The sequence below is a fragment of the Zosterops lateralis genome (assembly GCF_965231275.1).
Source record: "Zosterops lateralis genome assembly, chromosome: 4".
NCBI classification, from domain to species: Eukaryota; Metazoa; Chordata; class Aves; order Passeriformes; family Zosteropidae; genus Zosterops; species Zosterops lateralis.
The window spans coordinates 54,548,931-54,566,545 of NC_139765.1; the positions used below are offsets into that span (position 1 = coordinate 54,548,931).

Genomic DNA, 17,615 nt, shown 5'->3' on the forward strand with positions numbered 1-17,615 from the left:
TAAAAGTCTTTATTATGTGGAAACTCGAGAATGTAGATTGACATTCTAATCTGAGAGGTGACAACAGAATATTCTTTCCCATTAAACTTCAATTTCTGGAACATTAAAAGGGGAAGAGGCTTTTTCTGAGTGCTGGGACACATAAACTGCTAGCAAAACAAAAACATCCAACAAACATAACCAATTGGCCAAGTAACTACTGAGATACTACTGATCTTAAAAGAGGGTTTTAAATTTTTTTATTTTTTGATACATTAATTTTCATTTATTTATTTTCCCAACTCTCTTTAAAACCTATGAAATGTAGCTGCCCTGAAATGAGGGGCATCCCCCATACAGATTACCTTTTCTTATAGCTGAACTATGTGCATGATCGGTAGACTTCAAACACTGTTAGAATGTCCATGAATGTCCATCAACAACCACAGGCTGCAGCTGCTGTTTCTTAAATATTGCAAAATTTCATGCCTGTACTGGTGGTACTTGTGTGACCATTCTCTCAATGTAACATAATTAATTATATATCTGTTACAATCCTACCAATTTTACAAGTAGCAAATGTTAAGGTTTGATGGTACACTATTTTTTTGAAAGTTGAAAAGAAATAGTGACAGTTCTACTTAAAAATAAACATCTTTCTAAATCTCATTCATGAAACTGGAAAAAAAAACTTTAGACTGTGGAAATTCTTCATGAATCGTTTAAAGTAAAAAGATGTTAATATGTAGAATTGAATGTAACTTAACCATTTCCTTAATGGTTCGTTTTACTTTATGTGGTAAAACACTTTGCTTTTGTTTAAGTGAATCTGTATCTTTAAGAGATTATCTCTATATTTTCTGCCAAGTGAAGATTGGCTTTGATTATCCATGTTAGATATAAGTAGATATTATTTTTGTAAATTATTTGGGTGGGAGAATAAATTAAGGGAGGTTGCACGGCTGATGGAATTTCCTTTCCACAAAATGCCTATACCAACAAAGCAGATGAAGGCACTTTAACTTCTTTTTCAGTCAAATGTTTTGAGGTGCTCCCTTCTAATGAGTGAAAGCCTTTTAAACAGCTCTTGATTTGATTTTTTTCTGTCAGGAGTGACTATGAAGAGACTAAGGATATATAATAGGAGATATTTACATTTCTCTTGGGGAATTAAAGTGTTTTAATAAAAAGTGAAGAAAATAACATTCATCAAAAAGAAAAGAGAAAAGCTAAATAGGCTAAACAGAATGAGTTAAAATTTGGATTGACACCGAGTAATGGTTGAAATATATGACTGTATCTGAGGTTTTTTAGTCATCTCAGATTAACAAGGGTAAGGAATAGATGGGGATAAAAAAAGATACTGTAATAGAGCTGCCAGCCATGGATTCTGCTTTCCAGTGAAGATGAACATCCCAGGGCTCCCTGCCTGGCCATGGCTCCCTTCCTGCTCTGTTCAGCACAGAGGAGACTGGACAGTCTGCCAGGTGCAGGACTTCTCCCTGCATGCCTGGTAAACTATGAGTCCCACCATGGATACCTCTCTGGAGGGTGAATTTTCTCATACCCTGCAAAAAGGAAAATCATGGAGGTAAGAGCCAGGCTTTTAAAATCATAATTAAGGTAGGGCTGGCTGCTGACATGAAAAGCATTTCTCAGGCAGAGAATGTTTCACTGTAAATCTCACTCTGTGTGTCAATGTTTTTGTAAGTCTAAACAACACCCCCTGCCCATATGCACTTCTTTACCGAAGGATGTTTTGTGTTGATGTTTGACAGTAAATCTTGATAGCTTGAAGCTTTTAGGGTCTGCTGGTAGATGATCTGTTTCCACAGCCCAGCTAGAAAGCCTGTTCAAAGGACAAAAATCATATCCCTGTTTGAGGTCAGCCTGGTGAGGTAAGTGTGTATATACCATGTTAGAAAGGTTTCTGCTTGGAAAGGTGCCATTTCCTGCCTTGCTGGCTATCACTAGAATTAATGCCATGGGCTACTGCTTAGCTTATACCAGGAGTTGGGTTCCTAGCTTGAAAAAAATATAGCCCTGGATAAAATAAAAAAAGCAGACTGAAGCATCCCCTGAAAAAAAAAAATTGTGTGCACATGATGCATGAATGATTTACTATTAGTTGCAACCCCTCCACATGGGCTAATCATTCCAGTTTCTCTGAGCTTTAAGTTCATAAAAGTATAGGTTGTCTACAAAATTTTTTGAGAATCGTGAATATGCTTTATTTTTTATTATTATTTTACTTTTTTCTAAGATTTTTTCAAACACTAAAGTTTTTAGTTTTCTTTAATAATTTTAGCAACAATTTCATAGAGGTCTAAAATGATTTTCTTTAATAATTTAAAAAGAAGGGTTTTTTTATTTTATTTCTTTAATAATGCATGGGACTTTCAGCAACCTAATTTGGTACTAGATTATCTTTAAAATTCCCTATTAGCCCAAACCACTTAATGATTGTATGATTCTACTCTTAGGAAAAGAAAGTCTTCAGTGTCTGTGGGTTTGTACCTAGGTTGTAAGCAATGCATCTATGGTGCTGCCTACTGTGACATTTGTTGTCTTGCTGAATACTTATGATTCTTGAAGGAAAAGGACAGGATGAGGGAGGAGAGTGACGGTCCCCTTGAATCACACAGATGAAATGTAATGGTTGTCTTTGGACAGTGAATCAGTAACTTGTTGAATAGAGAAGCACTGGGGAGCTTGTTTCACCAGCCTGTCTTGTGTCTCTCTGGGGTGTAGGTGCCCTACTGCTTCCTCTGCTGTGTACCTGCCCTGGCTGCACAGGCTCACTCTGCACAGGAGATATAGGCATGCTCCCAGAAAAGTGCAGTTCCCAAGCAGCTCTGAATCCTTTGGGAGTATTTTGTTGTGATGACAGTAGCACCTCACACTGCTCCACTCCAGAACATGTCCAACATGATGAGAAGATGAAGTTATAAACAGCTGTCCCATGGTTGATGTGAGTGGTCCTGAGGCAAGATGTCTGTTGCCTGGAGCAGACAATACATCTGCACACAGAGTTAAAATAATAGCCAGGGGGCTGTTATAATATAATATGTGTGCCTGTGTTGCTGAAACTGGGAAGTATGTTGTGATATGTCACAGGATCCTCTTGCAAAATGTAGTGTGAATGTGGCTATTGTGCTCCAAAGAAGGCTGGGACTTCTCCAATATGGATGTGACAGGGACATGCCTTCCAGCATAGACATTTGCATTGACTTAACAAAATCAAAAAATAATGTAGCCAAAGCAGAAATCTCTTTGGATTCTGTGCTTAAACTCCAACACAACAGGTCACAAAATCAATTTCTGGCTGCTTAGGTATGTCTGGTGATGCATCTGTCCTAACTTTCATTTTCAAATGTTTCCCTTACACCCTTGACCAGTGGTGGAATTATGTTCTCTTTTGAAGGGGGCCAGGTATGTATCCAAGTGTGCAAAATCTGTGAAGACAGAGACTAATTAAGAAAAAGGTACCTGAGCTGATGGTCCAGAGATTGAATTTGAATTTGACCCAAGAGAAAATGGGGAATGCAAAATACTGGATTTCGCTCTGTACTCTAAGGTCTACCTCTGCATTTTATTAAAAACACCCTGATCAACCAAGCCACACTGTCCTGAAATGTGCAAGAAGTGGACTCTGACCTTCTTGGACTGTGAAATGTTTAGATTCTAGCTTTTCTGTGTCTTGACCAGGGCTCTAATAAAGATTTAGGGTGAAAGTATCTGTATTACCAAAGTGCAAAAGGAGGCCCTTTCTATTAAGGGTTTTTTAAAAGCCTTTTTTCTGAAGATGGGAGGAACATTGATAGAAACAGAACAGTATCTTTTGCTATCATCTGTTCTTCAGGGATGGAGTAATGAAAGCATCAAAATAAAGACATGGATTAAAATATAAGTAAGGTGTAGTAAGTAACAAGGACTAAAAGACATCTGTTAGAAATAAATTATTTTTAAAATTGTGATCAAGAGTCCCATTTGAGCAGGGAGCCTAAGAAATATTGTCCCAGTAAATTTCAAATGCATCAATGCTTCTACGTAACTGAGTTTTCAAAAAATGTGGAATGGGTCAATTATACTGCCCAGCTTTTAGTCAGAATCTTAATGGGGGTTCTGAATCCTGATGTAATATAAACAATGGATGAACACAGTAATTCCAGGATATAAATTATGCATGGACAGTAAAGTAGCTCATTTAGACATGATTAAAAAAAAAGGTTGAAATTAAGAAAATAATAATGTTGTTACCTGTTGAGCTTAATAACAGCTTCAGTCCACACAGAAACTGTCCTAACTGAAGTAATGTTCCTGCATAGAAAGGGTATATTGTTAGAGCTGTGCTATGATCAACTTCATTCAGAATATGATAGAGGTGTGCTAAGAAATACCAGAAACAGAGAATAAAATTTCATAAGGTGATTCACATTACTAATTTCTATGGAAACTGGAGGTAAACACTAAGGAGAGTCAAAATGGCATTTGCTAGAGAGTAAAAACATCCTTGAACTGCTCACTCCTTAAAATTGTCTGCAGTACCTCCATCTTACAAAAGGGTATAGTAAAAATGAAGAGGTACATTACTTGTCGTAGAAAATATAGGGTAGGTATGATGGAAACATACAGCTGTGACTGTTTTGGGAAAGGTGAGATGAGAGCAGATATTCTGTATTTTTTAAAGCAACAAAGAGGAACCCAACTGAATTATTTTGAAGCAGTTTTAAAATCCAAGCAAAGCAAATAAACATAGTTTAATTGTACAGCTCATTGCTCCAAGAAGTTTTGAAAACTGGAAGGATATATAGATCATGCAAGGGATATAGATCATATAAAGGATATGCATCTGCAAAGAGTTGTTTCACAAATACATTTGAGAAAGTTCCAGAAGCAGCTATTAAAACCACTGATGTGCATGTGGCTTTTGGTTCAGTATATCCGTAAGACCAAGGTCATTGGAACTTGTCAGCATACATGTTAAAGTAATCCATGGAAGTAGGCTATTTCATTTCTTTCTTATTTCTTCTAAGCTTCTGCTATTGATCCTCTTAGCACAGGAGAATGGCAGATTTTTGACCTTGACTCTTTTTGTGCATAGATGTGTCACATCCCACTCCTATGACTACTCAGGATTCATTGATGCCTGTGGTTGCAGTGTTTCTGGACCTATTTGGTAATGGGCCAGGGGGGGTTGAGGGTATTTTGGGGGTTTCAATCCACCTTTGCAGGACTGCTCCTGACTCACATAGCTCCTGACTCCTTTTTGTCATCACTTCTGTCCTTTATGTGGTCACCATGGACCATAACAGGGAAGTTGGCCCCAGAAAGGTGCTGCCCTACCTCCATAGGGCCTCTCTTTCCAGGCACCACCTGTTCCAACTTGCCTGCTTGAGTGGCCATCGAGTGTTTGAGGCATAGCAACACATTAACCCCTTAATGTCCAAGCTTCTATAAGATAACAAAATTTAATTGTTGTTTTTTAACCAAAACATTTAAATTGCATTTTGTACAGTATGGTGATTGATGCTGCTTATCTAAAAAATAAAGTAATCTTGGAAAATTTGCAAACTGGACTCACATGAAGTATCTAAAATACAAGTACAGTAGATATGTTGGCAGAGTAGACATTGTATCTTACACATAAAGCCAGATCCTAGTAGATGCTGTTAGTTGTATATTTCCCACTGTAACTGATAGAAAGGGTCTTGTAAGAGCACTGAGTACTTGGGTCCTGGCACTATTCTACTGAAAGATATCTCTCAGTGGTGAGCAAGTCCTCTCTGTGAGGAGAAACACCCTATTCCCTGTAGGCATAGCACGTGTAGTCTCCATACAAAACAGAGTGTGGTTTTGAAATACTTGTTTCTTACAAAGGTTAGTGGGACCATGTGAAACACAGCACCCAGAGAGGCATTCCTGGGCATTCTGTTATGCTAGCAGGTATTGAGGTATGACTCACTCCTACCCTGCTTTCAGAATTGGTGGTGTTGAGCTTTGAAAAAACATGCATATTTCTCAAAGCTGAAGATAAACAAGATGCTTCTATTGATACAATTAGATAATAATGGAAATAAGTTCAAGGCATAGATTTCTAGGTTAAAGGAATCGGGTATTCCTGCTTATGAAAAAGAAGAAACTATTCCTCCAATACCACCCACCTCAGCAAAGCTGGTATTTCTATTTATTAAAAGCCCTATAAAACCAGGAAAATATGAATGCATTTGAATACCTGTGAACTTGTCTGGTACATCATTCTAGAAACAAAATTTCCATTTATATATGAAATTTACAAAAAAGAAATCTGTTGAAACTGATCTAATGCTGATATGATGCAATCCAGAAGGAAGAGGCTTTTACTGCGATTGTCAGAAATTACTGTTTCCTATTTTTCAGTTTGGAACATACGAAATGAGTTGAGCATGCTTTATATTTCCCAGAACTAGCAATGTTCTGTCTTTGGAAAGTTTTAGAGGGAGGAGCTCAGAGGTGCTGTGGGAGGGACTAAAATTCATATTAAAGTTTTGGCACGAGGGGGAGAATTGTCAGAGTAGAAGGTTTCTTCTGAGGTTTTGCTTTTTGTATTTTTTTTTTCAACTTAGGATGATAAGTATTTATGTTCAGATTCTTCTAGTAATTCTTTTTTGGAGTGCTGATTGTCAGATTATTCCCAGGATTGAAGAATGTGGACTTTCATGTTCTCAGGTAATCTCTTGTTCCAATTAGCTGTCTATTAATATAGTAGCTATGTGCTGCCAGAATAATTGTAGGAAAAGCAAGAAAGCAAAAAGGGAAAAATATTTCAGCTGTCCTGAACATTAACTTTATATTACTGTCATTCTGAATTAAGTATCCAAAGTGGCAAAAATGACTCTGAAAGGGTGTAAGAAAATGCATCTTTACACCATTTGCAACTGTTGCTGTTAGTTTAAAAGTCTGTCTTTTGTATTTGAAAAAAAATATTATGTTCATATTCATTACTTCTCCAGAGTCAGTTTTTACAAAAGCAGTGGTGCTAAAGAGAAGTGAGAGAGAGAAATGAGGGGCTTCAGAAATTGCTAATTATTTTAGGAATATATGAAACACTGACTTTTCTGGGAATAAATGAATTAAGCATGAGAAAGAGTAGAACATGGTTTTCATTTTGTGGGTTGAATGTAACTTCAGTATTAAATTTAATTACTTTTGTATGCGCATGAAAGAAGTGTGAACCATACCATCTCTTTAATAGCTTTGGATTTTGTATGATTCCAAATATCCCCGCAAAGGGGCAGTATGGAGATGCTCTGCTCTTCTAGGCACTCTGAAATTGTAAGCATTGACAGAGTATATGGAAAGATAAAAAACAAAAACAAAGGGATTAAATAATAGAGAATCTGACTTTCAGTCTCAGTGGAGGATGATAACTGTGTAGTGGCTACAGAGAAGAGAAATTGATAGTATGAAAGAATTTGACTGTCTAAACTTCTGCTTGAAGATATTTAGGACAAGCAGTGAGGCATTCTAAAGATTGTTTAAATGTGGTGGTACTACCCACATATTAAGTCAGTTCATATTAAAGCAATTTATTCTATGTTTAATATATGTATGGTAGAAAAACAGTAGGAATAAAGATGCTTATAAAATACTAGATTGAGCAAAAAAAGCCCTCTCTATATTTAAATATTCATGTGCTATAGTTAATGTTCCTGTATTCAAGTTCTGTAGTCTCTCTTTACTTATATGTTTTTAGAATAATAAAATATAGCCATAAGAGATTAATCTCTAGATTTACTCGAGTACTTTTCAAGAATTTTTATGTACTTATGTTCCTGAATGCAAATACACATGTATTTTAAATAATTTATGCTCCTTGGTCTGCTGCAATGAATGTTTAAAATAGAAATGATGTACCATTCTAATTTATCCCTCCAAAGAGTTCAGGACTATCAGACTCAGCATGTGAAAACCAATAGCAACCTTTTGTGAGGGATTTCAGTCTAGGGGTAGGATTTATCTCTGAGGATCTTAAAGGGTGTCTTTCTGTCAAACCTTAGGTATGTATGTTACGAAGTCTGATTCATTAATTGCCTTTAGACACAACCCTGAGGTTTGGCAGACTGGATCCCTTTCTTTACCTTCAAGAGTGTGTCTTACACCTTTTCCAATACTGAAGATTGATTAAGAGAAAAGCATGTTTTATTTTTTTTTTTATTTATGGGGGAAATACATTGTTTCCAGTATAGCAGAATCAATAATTTGTGATATTACAGACAGGATTCAGTTTATGTTCTGTATGTGATATTTCTAGCTGTATTCAGTAGAATCTTGAATGCATTAATGACTTTTTAAGACAAAAATGTTTTCTCAGAGGGAACAATAATGATCTCAACAGGATAAATGACTGCCAGCATAGTATTTTCAATCTAGTGCAGAGCACTTTAACCTACATGAACTTCAGAATCTCATGACTAGCTTGTCAGAGGAAACTTTTTCTTCCTTTTCCCTTGAAAGTAACTTCAGCTTCTCTGCACAACTGACCATGACTTGTGGGCTCTATCCAGCTCCTGAGTAATTCTAAAAGGGAGCAGTCCATCTTCCCCACTATGTGTAAATCAGTGTTCTTCATAGTGGCACTAGTCAGAGGTTACAGTTTGCCTCTGTCTCTGTGAAGGATGTGTGTGCTCCCTTCTGCTATAGCACATTAGATCACAAAGTAGAGAATTAATGACTTGTTTCTACCAATTTCCTGAATGAGATAATGAGATATTGCAGTTTTAAAACTATCAGAGATTTCTGCAGCTGCTGTTGTCACAAAGTGAATATTATAGAAAATTGGGAGGTTTTTTTCTTATGAAGTTTTCCCAGAGGTTTGTACAGTAAATTTCTCTTTTACATTCAAACTTGAAGCTGTGTGGTTCTTCATAAGGCAATAGAGATATGAAAAGCAATTAATTTGCTTTTTTTTTTTTTTGCGTTTTTCTTCATTTTTCAAACTATGGGTATTGTCAGAAATTTTTTAGCAGATTTAATAACTGAAACTGTTGAGTTTGACCAGTAGACTAGATCTTAGTGTGTCTGTGTCCACTAGATATTTGTGAACAGTTTTGACCTCTAGGGGTACTCCTTATCAGAGTAAAGCACTGGTTGTACTTAGGAGGGAAATAGTGACATAACTGTTGTGAGTCATATGACTTGCAAAACACCTTCATTGAACTGTTATCACAGCTTTATGAATCATTCTTAGTTTACCATGGATATTCAGCAAGTTATCCTTGAATTACCTTGTGTAAAGCAATATTCAGGTTTCATTATGGTAACACAAACTGTGCATCTGTTCAGTACAGGAAAGGAAAAAAAAAGGAACATTGGATGTTTATGCGAGTATTATGTGAAATTTTAAACAGCATGAGAAATATACAGTTATGCACTGAATGGCAAATGAACAGCTAACCTTTTATTGTGTGTTATGATTTATTTCTCCTTCTTTATTTTAATAGCTTGGCTTTAGAGCTCATGTGATATTCTAGTATTCAAAGATTAAATGCTATGAGCATGGTCTCCATGCCCCACCCAACAGGAAATACAGTTACCAACCAAGTTTCCCTGTAAAATCATAGGGGAATCCCAGCCTGCAATTGAAATTGGGTTTGTGCCCTACTCATTTTACAATCCACATTGTTTATGGGCTGTACACAAAGACATAGGCTTATGCCAAATTTGATTCAACAGCTGGTAAAGATCAAGAGCATTACATTTAAAAAACACTCCCCAGAACACTATGAAATATTATTTTTATTGTCTGCCATTTAATGCAGTAATGTTTCCAAAGTCTATGGATAAAGAAGGAAACACTTAACTGAATCTGGGATTTCCCTCTAATTATAAAGGTTATTGGCAGAAAATCCTTGATATAATTGCTGATTGTTACTGCTATTCATAATCAAAATATGTGGTGTTTCTTTACTGGATATTTATACCATGGATCAATCCATTTTCGTTGAATACTGCAAAACCAGTGATATAGTATGGCCCTTAGTCCACAAAGTCAGCTGACATAAACTCATATTCTTTGTTCATTATTAAGCGATTAATATTTTAAAAGTGATCCTAAGCTTTTAGAAAATAGACATAATAATGTAACATAATTCAGTTGTCCTCTAAAATCTGATTGAAAACATAATTTTCTGACATGGGAAATGTCTAAAGAGACTGATCAGAGGCCTGGCTTCCTCAGGGTGAGTGAGAAGATATAGCATGAAATCCCATCATAGGAATGCAATTCAACACAGACTTTTTTGGGTATGCATTGATATATCTGATGACTGAAGGAGATGCATAAAAATATAAAACATATCCTTTGCTAATACTTGCTGAGATTCCGTACAATCCATGAAAGCATGCCCTTGACAGAAAGCCTGGGGTCTGCCTCTCTGCCTGTATCAAGTCACTTGTGTGGCCCTCTTCTAGTAATTTCATTTCTCTGGTTTTCACAAGTACAAAAGAGTTCTGGCCTTTCTGTGTGGTGTATCTTAATTATATTGTTTTCATTAACTGCTTTGAATATTATAATTATGAGTTAAGTACTCATTAGTTGAAACAATCATACTTAAGGGGCTCAATCATATTGAGTCATTGTATTAGAGTGATATTAACTAATTTGCTTAGATATCCTTGCTTGCCTTCTCTGCTGGTACTTAGAAGAGCTGCAATTTAGGACGTTTGGGTGGCTTATCTCTTGGACTGTGTTTCACATTTGCTCTTTAAGTCAAAAATATCTAGGCAATAATATAAGACAGCTTCCTATTGTGTCCTATGCCACTGGTTGGGTGCTGTCACATTTCCTCTGCCCCTGAGAAAGAAATAGCCAGTGACAGGTACAAACAGGGACTTACTGCAGTGTTCCACAGTGTTACAGCATGTACCACCAGCTCCTATAAGAGAGGTGGAGATGGAGAAAGCTCTGCAACTCAGAACTTGTGAAAAATGAAATGGTAGCTTTTGAGCATTTTCCCTTCTCTCTTCCTCAGGAACTCCAGAAAAATGTTGCAAGGTCTGGAAAGGGACTAGGCACTGGAATAGCAAGCACAGAATACAAGCAGTCACAAATGTCGGGGGCACAGACTTAAAAGGTGTTGGAACTGGACCTGACAAAGTGTCTTGGAATTGAAACACAAGGCAGTGCCAGAAGCTTCACCACGAGACATCAGCATCAGTTATGTGCAATTAGTACCCATAGCAGGAGACACATATTTAAAAAACACAAAAAGGGATATATAGGCAAGCTCAGCAGAAGATGGGAGCAGCTGGCCTTTATTATTGGCAGTGAATTTTAGATTGCAAATCTCTCTGAGCCCTAATTTTAGGGATCAGATCTATCCTTCAGCTCCATTAGGACCCAAAACTAAGTAGTGGGTATTGACACTTGGAAATAGGTGCTTTCCACAGCCATCTGACTGCTTTGCAGTTGGAAAACTACTTGTAATTTGATCAATTCTGGCCAGGACAGGTTTTCTAGGAGCAGTAATAACTTTAATGAGACCACATGGAATGAGCTAGCATATTCTTGCAGTAAGGTCTAGGAATATTTTGTACTTTTGTGGAGCTGGCAGTGCTGTACCTGTTACATTGTCATGTCTGTTTATACTATTCCATTCTTCCTCTCCTGCCAGAATGCCTGTGCATAGGAGAGAACTCTTGGGTTGGGTTTCACACCCGACGTTCAGGTGATTAAAAGTCCTTGGCCCTCTAAAAGCCCTGAGCCACATTGCAAGGAAAAAAGCAGAGTCTTCAAGGACCTTGTTTTCAGGTTTCTCGTGTTGCTAATTATTTGATATCTCAAAATTTTTCTCTGCACCCAGCTGAGATCTGAACAGTGGCTGGGACACGAGGCGACTGTCCACTGATGGGGTGTTGCTTTGCTCTTATACAGATAACTACTGTGTCTATTATTTACAATTTCATGCCAATGCCTATTACCTGTACTAGAAGGGTCATTTCTACTTTGACCCAATCCCCTCAAACTACTTTGTGTCATCACCACCTCAGAAGATGGAGGATGAGGAAGAAGGAGAGGAACTAAGAGTACCACCCTAAATCCTCCATTTTGTTCTCCCACTTACCTCTATTCTATGAACGCCAAAACTACTAAATTTTTCATCTTGTGCTGTGCTGTGCTAAACTACTGTTTTTCACACCTTTGTGGATTGTAATTCCTCTCTCAGTGGAAGCCTCTCCCATGGACTAAAATCAAAGCTGGTGTCTTCCTGGGCTCTGTGCCATGGTCTCCAACCCCCCTGGACCAGCTCTACACCCCCCTGTCCAGGGCTCAAACTCCTTTCCTCAGGTCCCAGGTCATCCAAGGGGATGCCCTGGACTCTGACAGAGAACCAGGGATGATAAAAAATAAGAAGGACCAAAAGAGGTTTAAAATACTTCTTTCTAAGGATAGGTTTGGATACTCTCCTGGCTTTTTGGCTCAGCATTGAAATGCTAGGCTTTGTGGATGGATGGATGGATGGATGGATGGATGGATGGATGGATGGATGGATGGATGGATAAATTTGGATCTAAGAAAGGAGTTTCCTCCTATCTCTGCCTAAACATAATTTAGTTTCTGGGAGCCATAAGTTTCTGTGTGCTATGTTGTGGCTTGGTGGTCTTCAAAACAGGATCCCACATTTAAAGTTCTATGAGTTTTGTTATCATTATCCCCTCAAGAGATACCTAGGTTTTATATACCACCCTGTTACAGATGGTTTTGTAGTAGTTTTCATACTGTCAGAAAAATAAATTTCCTTATAATTTTTTCCTGATTTTTTTAATAATTATTGGCTATTTTTTGAAAACCAGGAAATTATTTGCCATCTTAAAAATATAAATCAGAAAGCATACCCCAAACTACAGTGTGTTGCTGAGGAAATTGCAGACCAACTCTGAACTACTTGCCTGGCAATGATCACGGAACCAATAAATTTATGTATACTCAGTTGTGATACAGACACATCACAGTACTAGTCCTGCATTCATAACCATAGGTGTATACTGGGCCAGAAGGTTCTGAGGTTATGAATAAACTGGAAAATCACAGTAACTAATGATGCTGAGAACTGGGATAGATTGCCTGTGGAGCTTATAGAGATCTCCACACACACACTAAGAAAATATAGCTGAGATATGTCTAATGTAGCTCACATATGTCTCAGATAAAGGTCATTCTTCCTAAGGCAGAAAAGCAGAGTAGATAACGTCTTGAGGTTTTTTCTCTGATAAGTATCTCTGCTTTCATTCATTCATCCTCTTTTCTTTTGTGGGATCTACAGATGGTCCTTCAAATAATATTTGACTTAATCCTTTGGAACAGTCAACAGAGCGAAAGACCTGTTTTGCTCTATGGCATATCCTGTCCTTACAGTATGCAAAACTCACCATGAAAACTGTATGAGACATGCAATCTCATTCAGGAAGTGCCTATGCAAAAATGAAGAGAGTTTTAGTTTTAATTTGCAAATTACCTGTGGGTCTTTCTTTTGCAAGGAAATGTTTCAACATAGTTGCTTTGAATAAGTGTGGTAAATTTCAATAATTTCTGGAAAACTGTTTGTCTTGCTATTGCCTCTACTTGTCTGCATATTTTCAGAGAGTATGAATCACATAAACAACACTATACAGTACTAGATGTGCATTCATTGTCTTTTCTTGGAAAAAAATTGAGGAAATTGAATTTATTGCAGTTAAGATTTTTCACTGTATCCAGTTTGATTTTTCCCTTTCATCCTGACATATGCATATCCCTTCCTTCATCTTTTTCCCACTTCCTCATCTCCCTGACCCGCTGTTCTTTTTTCTGTGATTGCAATGATTTTTCTCCATTTCTTTTTGAATTTTGATATCTTTGTTATAATTTTTCATAATTGCAGTTATCACTATAGTATGATGCTTCATGCTTAGTTTTGATAAGTCGTATGTGTTCTTTGGGGTTTTTTTTCTCCTTCATTTCCAACATACTATATTTATATATGATACAATAGAATAATTTTTAAAGCATTGTCAGGTCTGTGTTACTATTCAGTCTGCCTTTGTAGCTTATTTTCTCTTCCACTTAGAAGTCAAAAATCCCATGCAACTTTTAAGCAAATGTATGGCATAGGTGGTTTTCAGTAAGTTTTAAGCAAATGTATGGCATAAGTGGTTTTCAGTAAGTGCTGTCATTAAAAATGAGGCATAGTGTGACGCACCATATGAAAGCAGTGAACACTGATGGGTTTATTAAGCTGTTGTAAAATTAGTAAGATCCTGCTTCTTTGGAATCCCTTCTCTTGGACCTCTGCCTTCTTTAATTGCCCTCTGCTATGTTTAACAACTACAGTAAAAGCAGTATACATTATAAAAAGGTAAATTATCTGACTATTCCACAGTTTGTTCCCCTTTTTGATACCCCCACAAAATTATGATAAACAGTAAAAATTTGGGAAATAGACATATGTAATGACATTTCAAATAATTACTTTGTATTGGATATGATTTATTTCTCTTTAAATTTCCCAAATTTATATATAGCTAGCTTCTCTATCAATTATCTCAAACTGCAAATGTTTCAGCTACAATACACACTAGATAGTTTCAGTAGGGTTTCTCTACATGGCAAATTCTGAATTTTAAAAATTTCTCATGCACTCACATAGCTAGTTCTTCCAGGGAAAGGTGTTTTTGGCTTTTGTTGCTCTTGATAGGAGAGCAAAGGCATGTATGTAGGGGTTCTGGTATAGGTTTTCTGATATAGGATTCAGACTTTCAGACACCATAATAATACAAGTATGAATAGCCAGGAAATAGTTGTCTCTCAAAAATTTTGAAGAATACAGCTGCAAAAACTTTCATGTACTAAGATTTCCCTCATTTTGTTGTGGCTAGAATGTTTCTGTAATTCAAGCAAGAACTATTAGAGCCAATCAGGCATGTTTAGCATTGTCCTTAATAGAAGCAGTTCCTTAACTGAACTGTGGCACCAGGCAGGAATGCAGAAGCCTCCCAGGACAATCATCTGTGACTACCACGGTTTCTACCATGTCATGTGGGCTCATTTATATGGCCTTACATCCTTACACAAAATAACAAGTTAAGGCTAGAATAAAACCAAAATCAACCTTGAAAATTACTTCTCATTTGGAAGAGCTATAATGATGGGTAGTTCCAGGATTATTTAGATTTGACATTTTCTTCTCTTTAAGGAGAAGAGGGAGAAACATCATTTTAATCAGAGAGACAAAACCTGGAAACATGTGCTCCTGCTTTGAAAGGAGTCTCAACCCTGAAATGTGGCCTCCAGAGTCTTGGAACTATTATAAGAAATTTTTGCCAAGTGTGCTTTGTTATTCTAAATTTTAGTATGAGTTTGTGATCCATGATGGCAGGGTTAGCAAATTTTTTGTTTTTAAGTTCCTGCACCTCCAACATTTCAGGGTAGTGTCTACAACATTCACCCATTTTGATGCTGCTGTGTTCCTGTGGTTCCAGGTTATTAAATACAGATTCAGTGGAGATCATGAGAAAGCATTACAGGCTTGTCAGGGCTGTATGAGAAACCTGCCTGCCCAGCATGGTGCTGCATCAGGAAAGGCAAGGGAAAAAGGTGAGCACCCAGTTAGTCTGATCTCCACTCTCTAGAGCCCACAAACCCGAGTTATGAGTGAGACTTTGATGTTCTCTTTGTGGAGCGGCTGCTGAGAGCTACTTTTCCAAAGTTTCAGTTTCTGGTTTGTTTTCTGATCACTGCTTAGAATAAAATGTAAGTAGGAAACATGAATGTTGAAAGCACTCAACAAATACAACTTAAAAATTGCACTGTGTCTTCCCTGTTCTTCTTTCAGACCAGCATTCTCCCATTTCCCCTCTGTACACTCTGACTGCTCTGACAGGAGGCCTGGGAAATCCTCTCATTTACCAGGCAGCGTGGCAAACAGGCAGCTCAGAACTGCTTCAGTTTAAGGAGCATGTTGAACCTGGTGATCCCTTGAGATCAGAACTTGAAAGCTGGAGTATAAAAGCTGGAAAATGTCCATATTCTGCTTTCTTCTTCTAATATTTACAGCTTGAAGGACATTTGAGCTTTGTTAGTTTTACTCTGTTACTATTAAATCTCCAGCCACTTGCTATGCTGGATGATGTGGATGTGTCTCACTATGAATGTCTGCTATCCCTGACATGAACTAGAGTAATTCCACTGTCATTCTGGTCACAAACTAAACACCAAATTGCATGCATCCAGGGATATTTCAGATCAGAAAAGGAGATGTCTAATAAGCTTAGGTGCCTCTAGTGTCGCATGGCAAGTAATTGGGTGTTATGGATCATGGTGCTGAGCTGAGATTACCAGTTTGCTTAAATTATATTTCAGGTACCTAAGTGTTCTTTTAGATTAGACTGACTTAGTCCTTTTGAAAATGGCTGAAAACTTTGGCTTTATTTCACTACTCACTAAGGCAAAATCCTCACAGAGAAATTGCCTTACTTGGGAATGATGTGACCCTTTTCTCATGGGTAAAGCTGAGTTTGCATAGGAGTGCTGGGTGTGTGAAGTTTTGGTAGCTGGGCTGGGATGGCTTCTGTAAGATGCTGCCAGCAAGCTCCAAGACAGACCCAGTGCTGGCTAAGGTTGAGACCATCAATGATGATGGTAGCACCTCTGGGATTTCAGCTTTCTGTTATCCCTTGATGGAGCAGGTGGATGCCTTAAGGAGGTTGGGACCCTGTGGGAAGCTTCTGATGGAGCAGGCTCCTGGCAGGGCCTGTGGCCTGTGGAGAGAGGCCTCACACTGGAGCAGGTTTGCTGGCAGGATTTCTGCCCCTGTGGGGGACCTGCACTGGAGCAGTCTGTTCCTGAAAGACTGCACCTTGTGGAAAGGATCAACTCTGGAAAAGGTCATGAAGAACAGCATCCCATGGGAAGGACTTATCTTGGAGAAGTTCGTGGAGATCTGTCTCCTGTGAGAGGGATCCCTTGCTGGAGCAGGGGAAGGAGGAAGACTATAAGGAATCCTCTCTCTGAGGAGGAAGGAGCGGCAGAGACGATGATGTGACGTGTGATGAACTGACTGCAGCCCCCCTTCCTTGTTCCCCTGCACTGCTGATGGGGAGGAAGTGGACAAATCAGGAGTGAAGTTGAGTCTGTAAAGAAGGGAAGGGTGGAGGGAAGGTTCTTTAAGGTTTGTTTTTTATTTTCTTGTTAACTTACTCTGATTGTAATTGCAAATAAATTAAACTAATTTCCCCAAGCTGAGTCTATTTTCCCTGTAATGGCAACTGCTGGATGATCCCTTCCTGTCCTTATCTCAAACCAGGAGCTTTTAGTGACATTTTTTATTCCTTGTCCAGTGATGGAGGAGAGTGACAAGAGTCTCTATGGTGGACACCTGGCATCCAGCCAGGGGCAACTCACCACAACAGGCAAAAAATCCCCACTTGCATCAGATTCAAAGTTCACTGAAATCACTGGGATGTGATTTCTCACCCAACCATAGCCTTCCACAATTTCAAATGTGAGCAGCATGGCATTTTTCATGTATAAATTTCACAGTGTAAAGCTGAGCACTGAGTGCTGCTCCTGGAACTGACTCTAGACATATATTAAAAGAATAGTTGCCTAGAGCAAAACA

General features: G+C 37.9%; 1 protein-coding gene across 1 annotated transcript in view; it reads left to right on the forward strand.

Moving 5' to 3' along the window:
- Window positions 1–6,469: 6,469 nt before the first annotated feature.
- Window positions 6,470–17,615, forward strand: part of IL17REL (interleukin 17 receptor E like) — a 44,932-nt gene continuing 33,786 nt past the window's right edge. Inside the window, exon 1 of the mRNA XM_083860304.1 lies at window positions 6,470–6,687. Coding sequence (XP_083716430.1) covers window positions 6,586–6,687 — 102 coding nt within the window. The 5' untranslated portion in view covers window positions 6,470–6,585. The remainder of the gene's footprint in view (window positions 6,688–17,615) is intronic.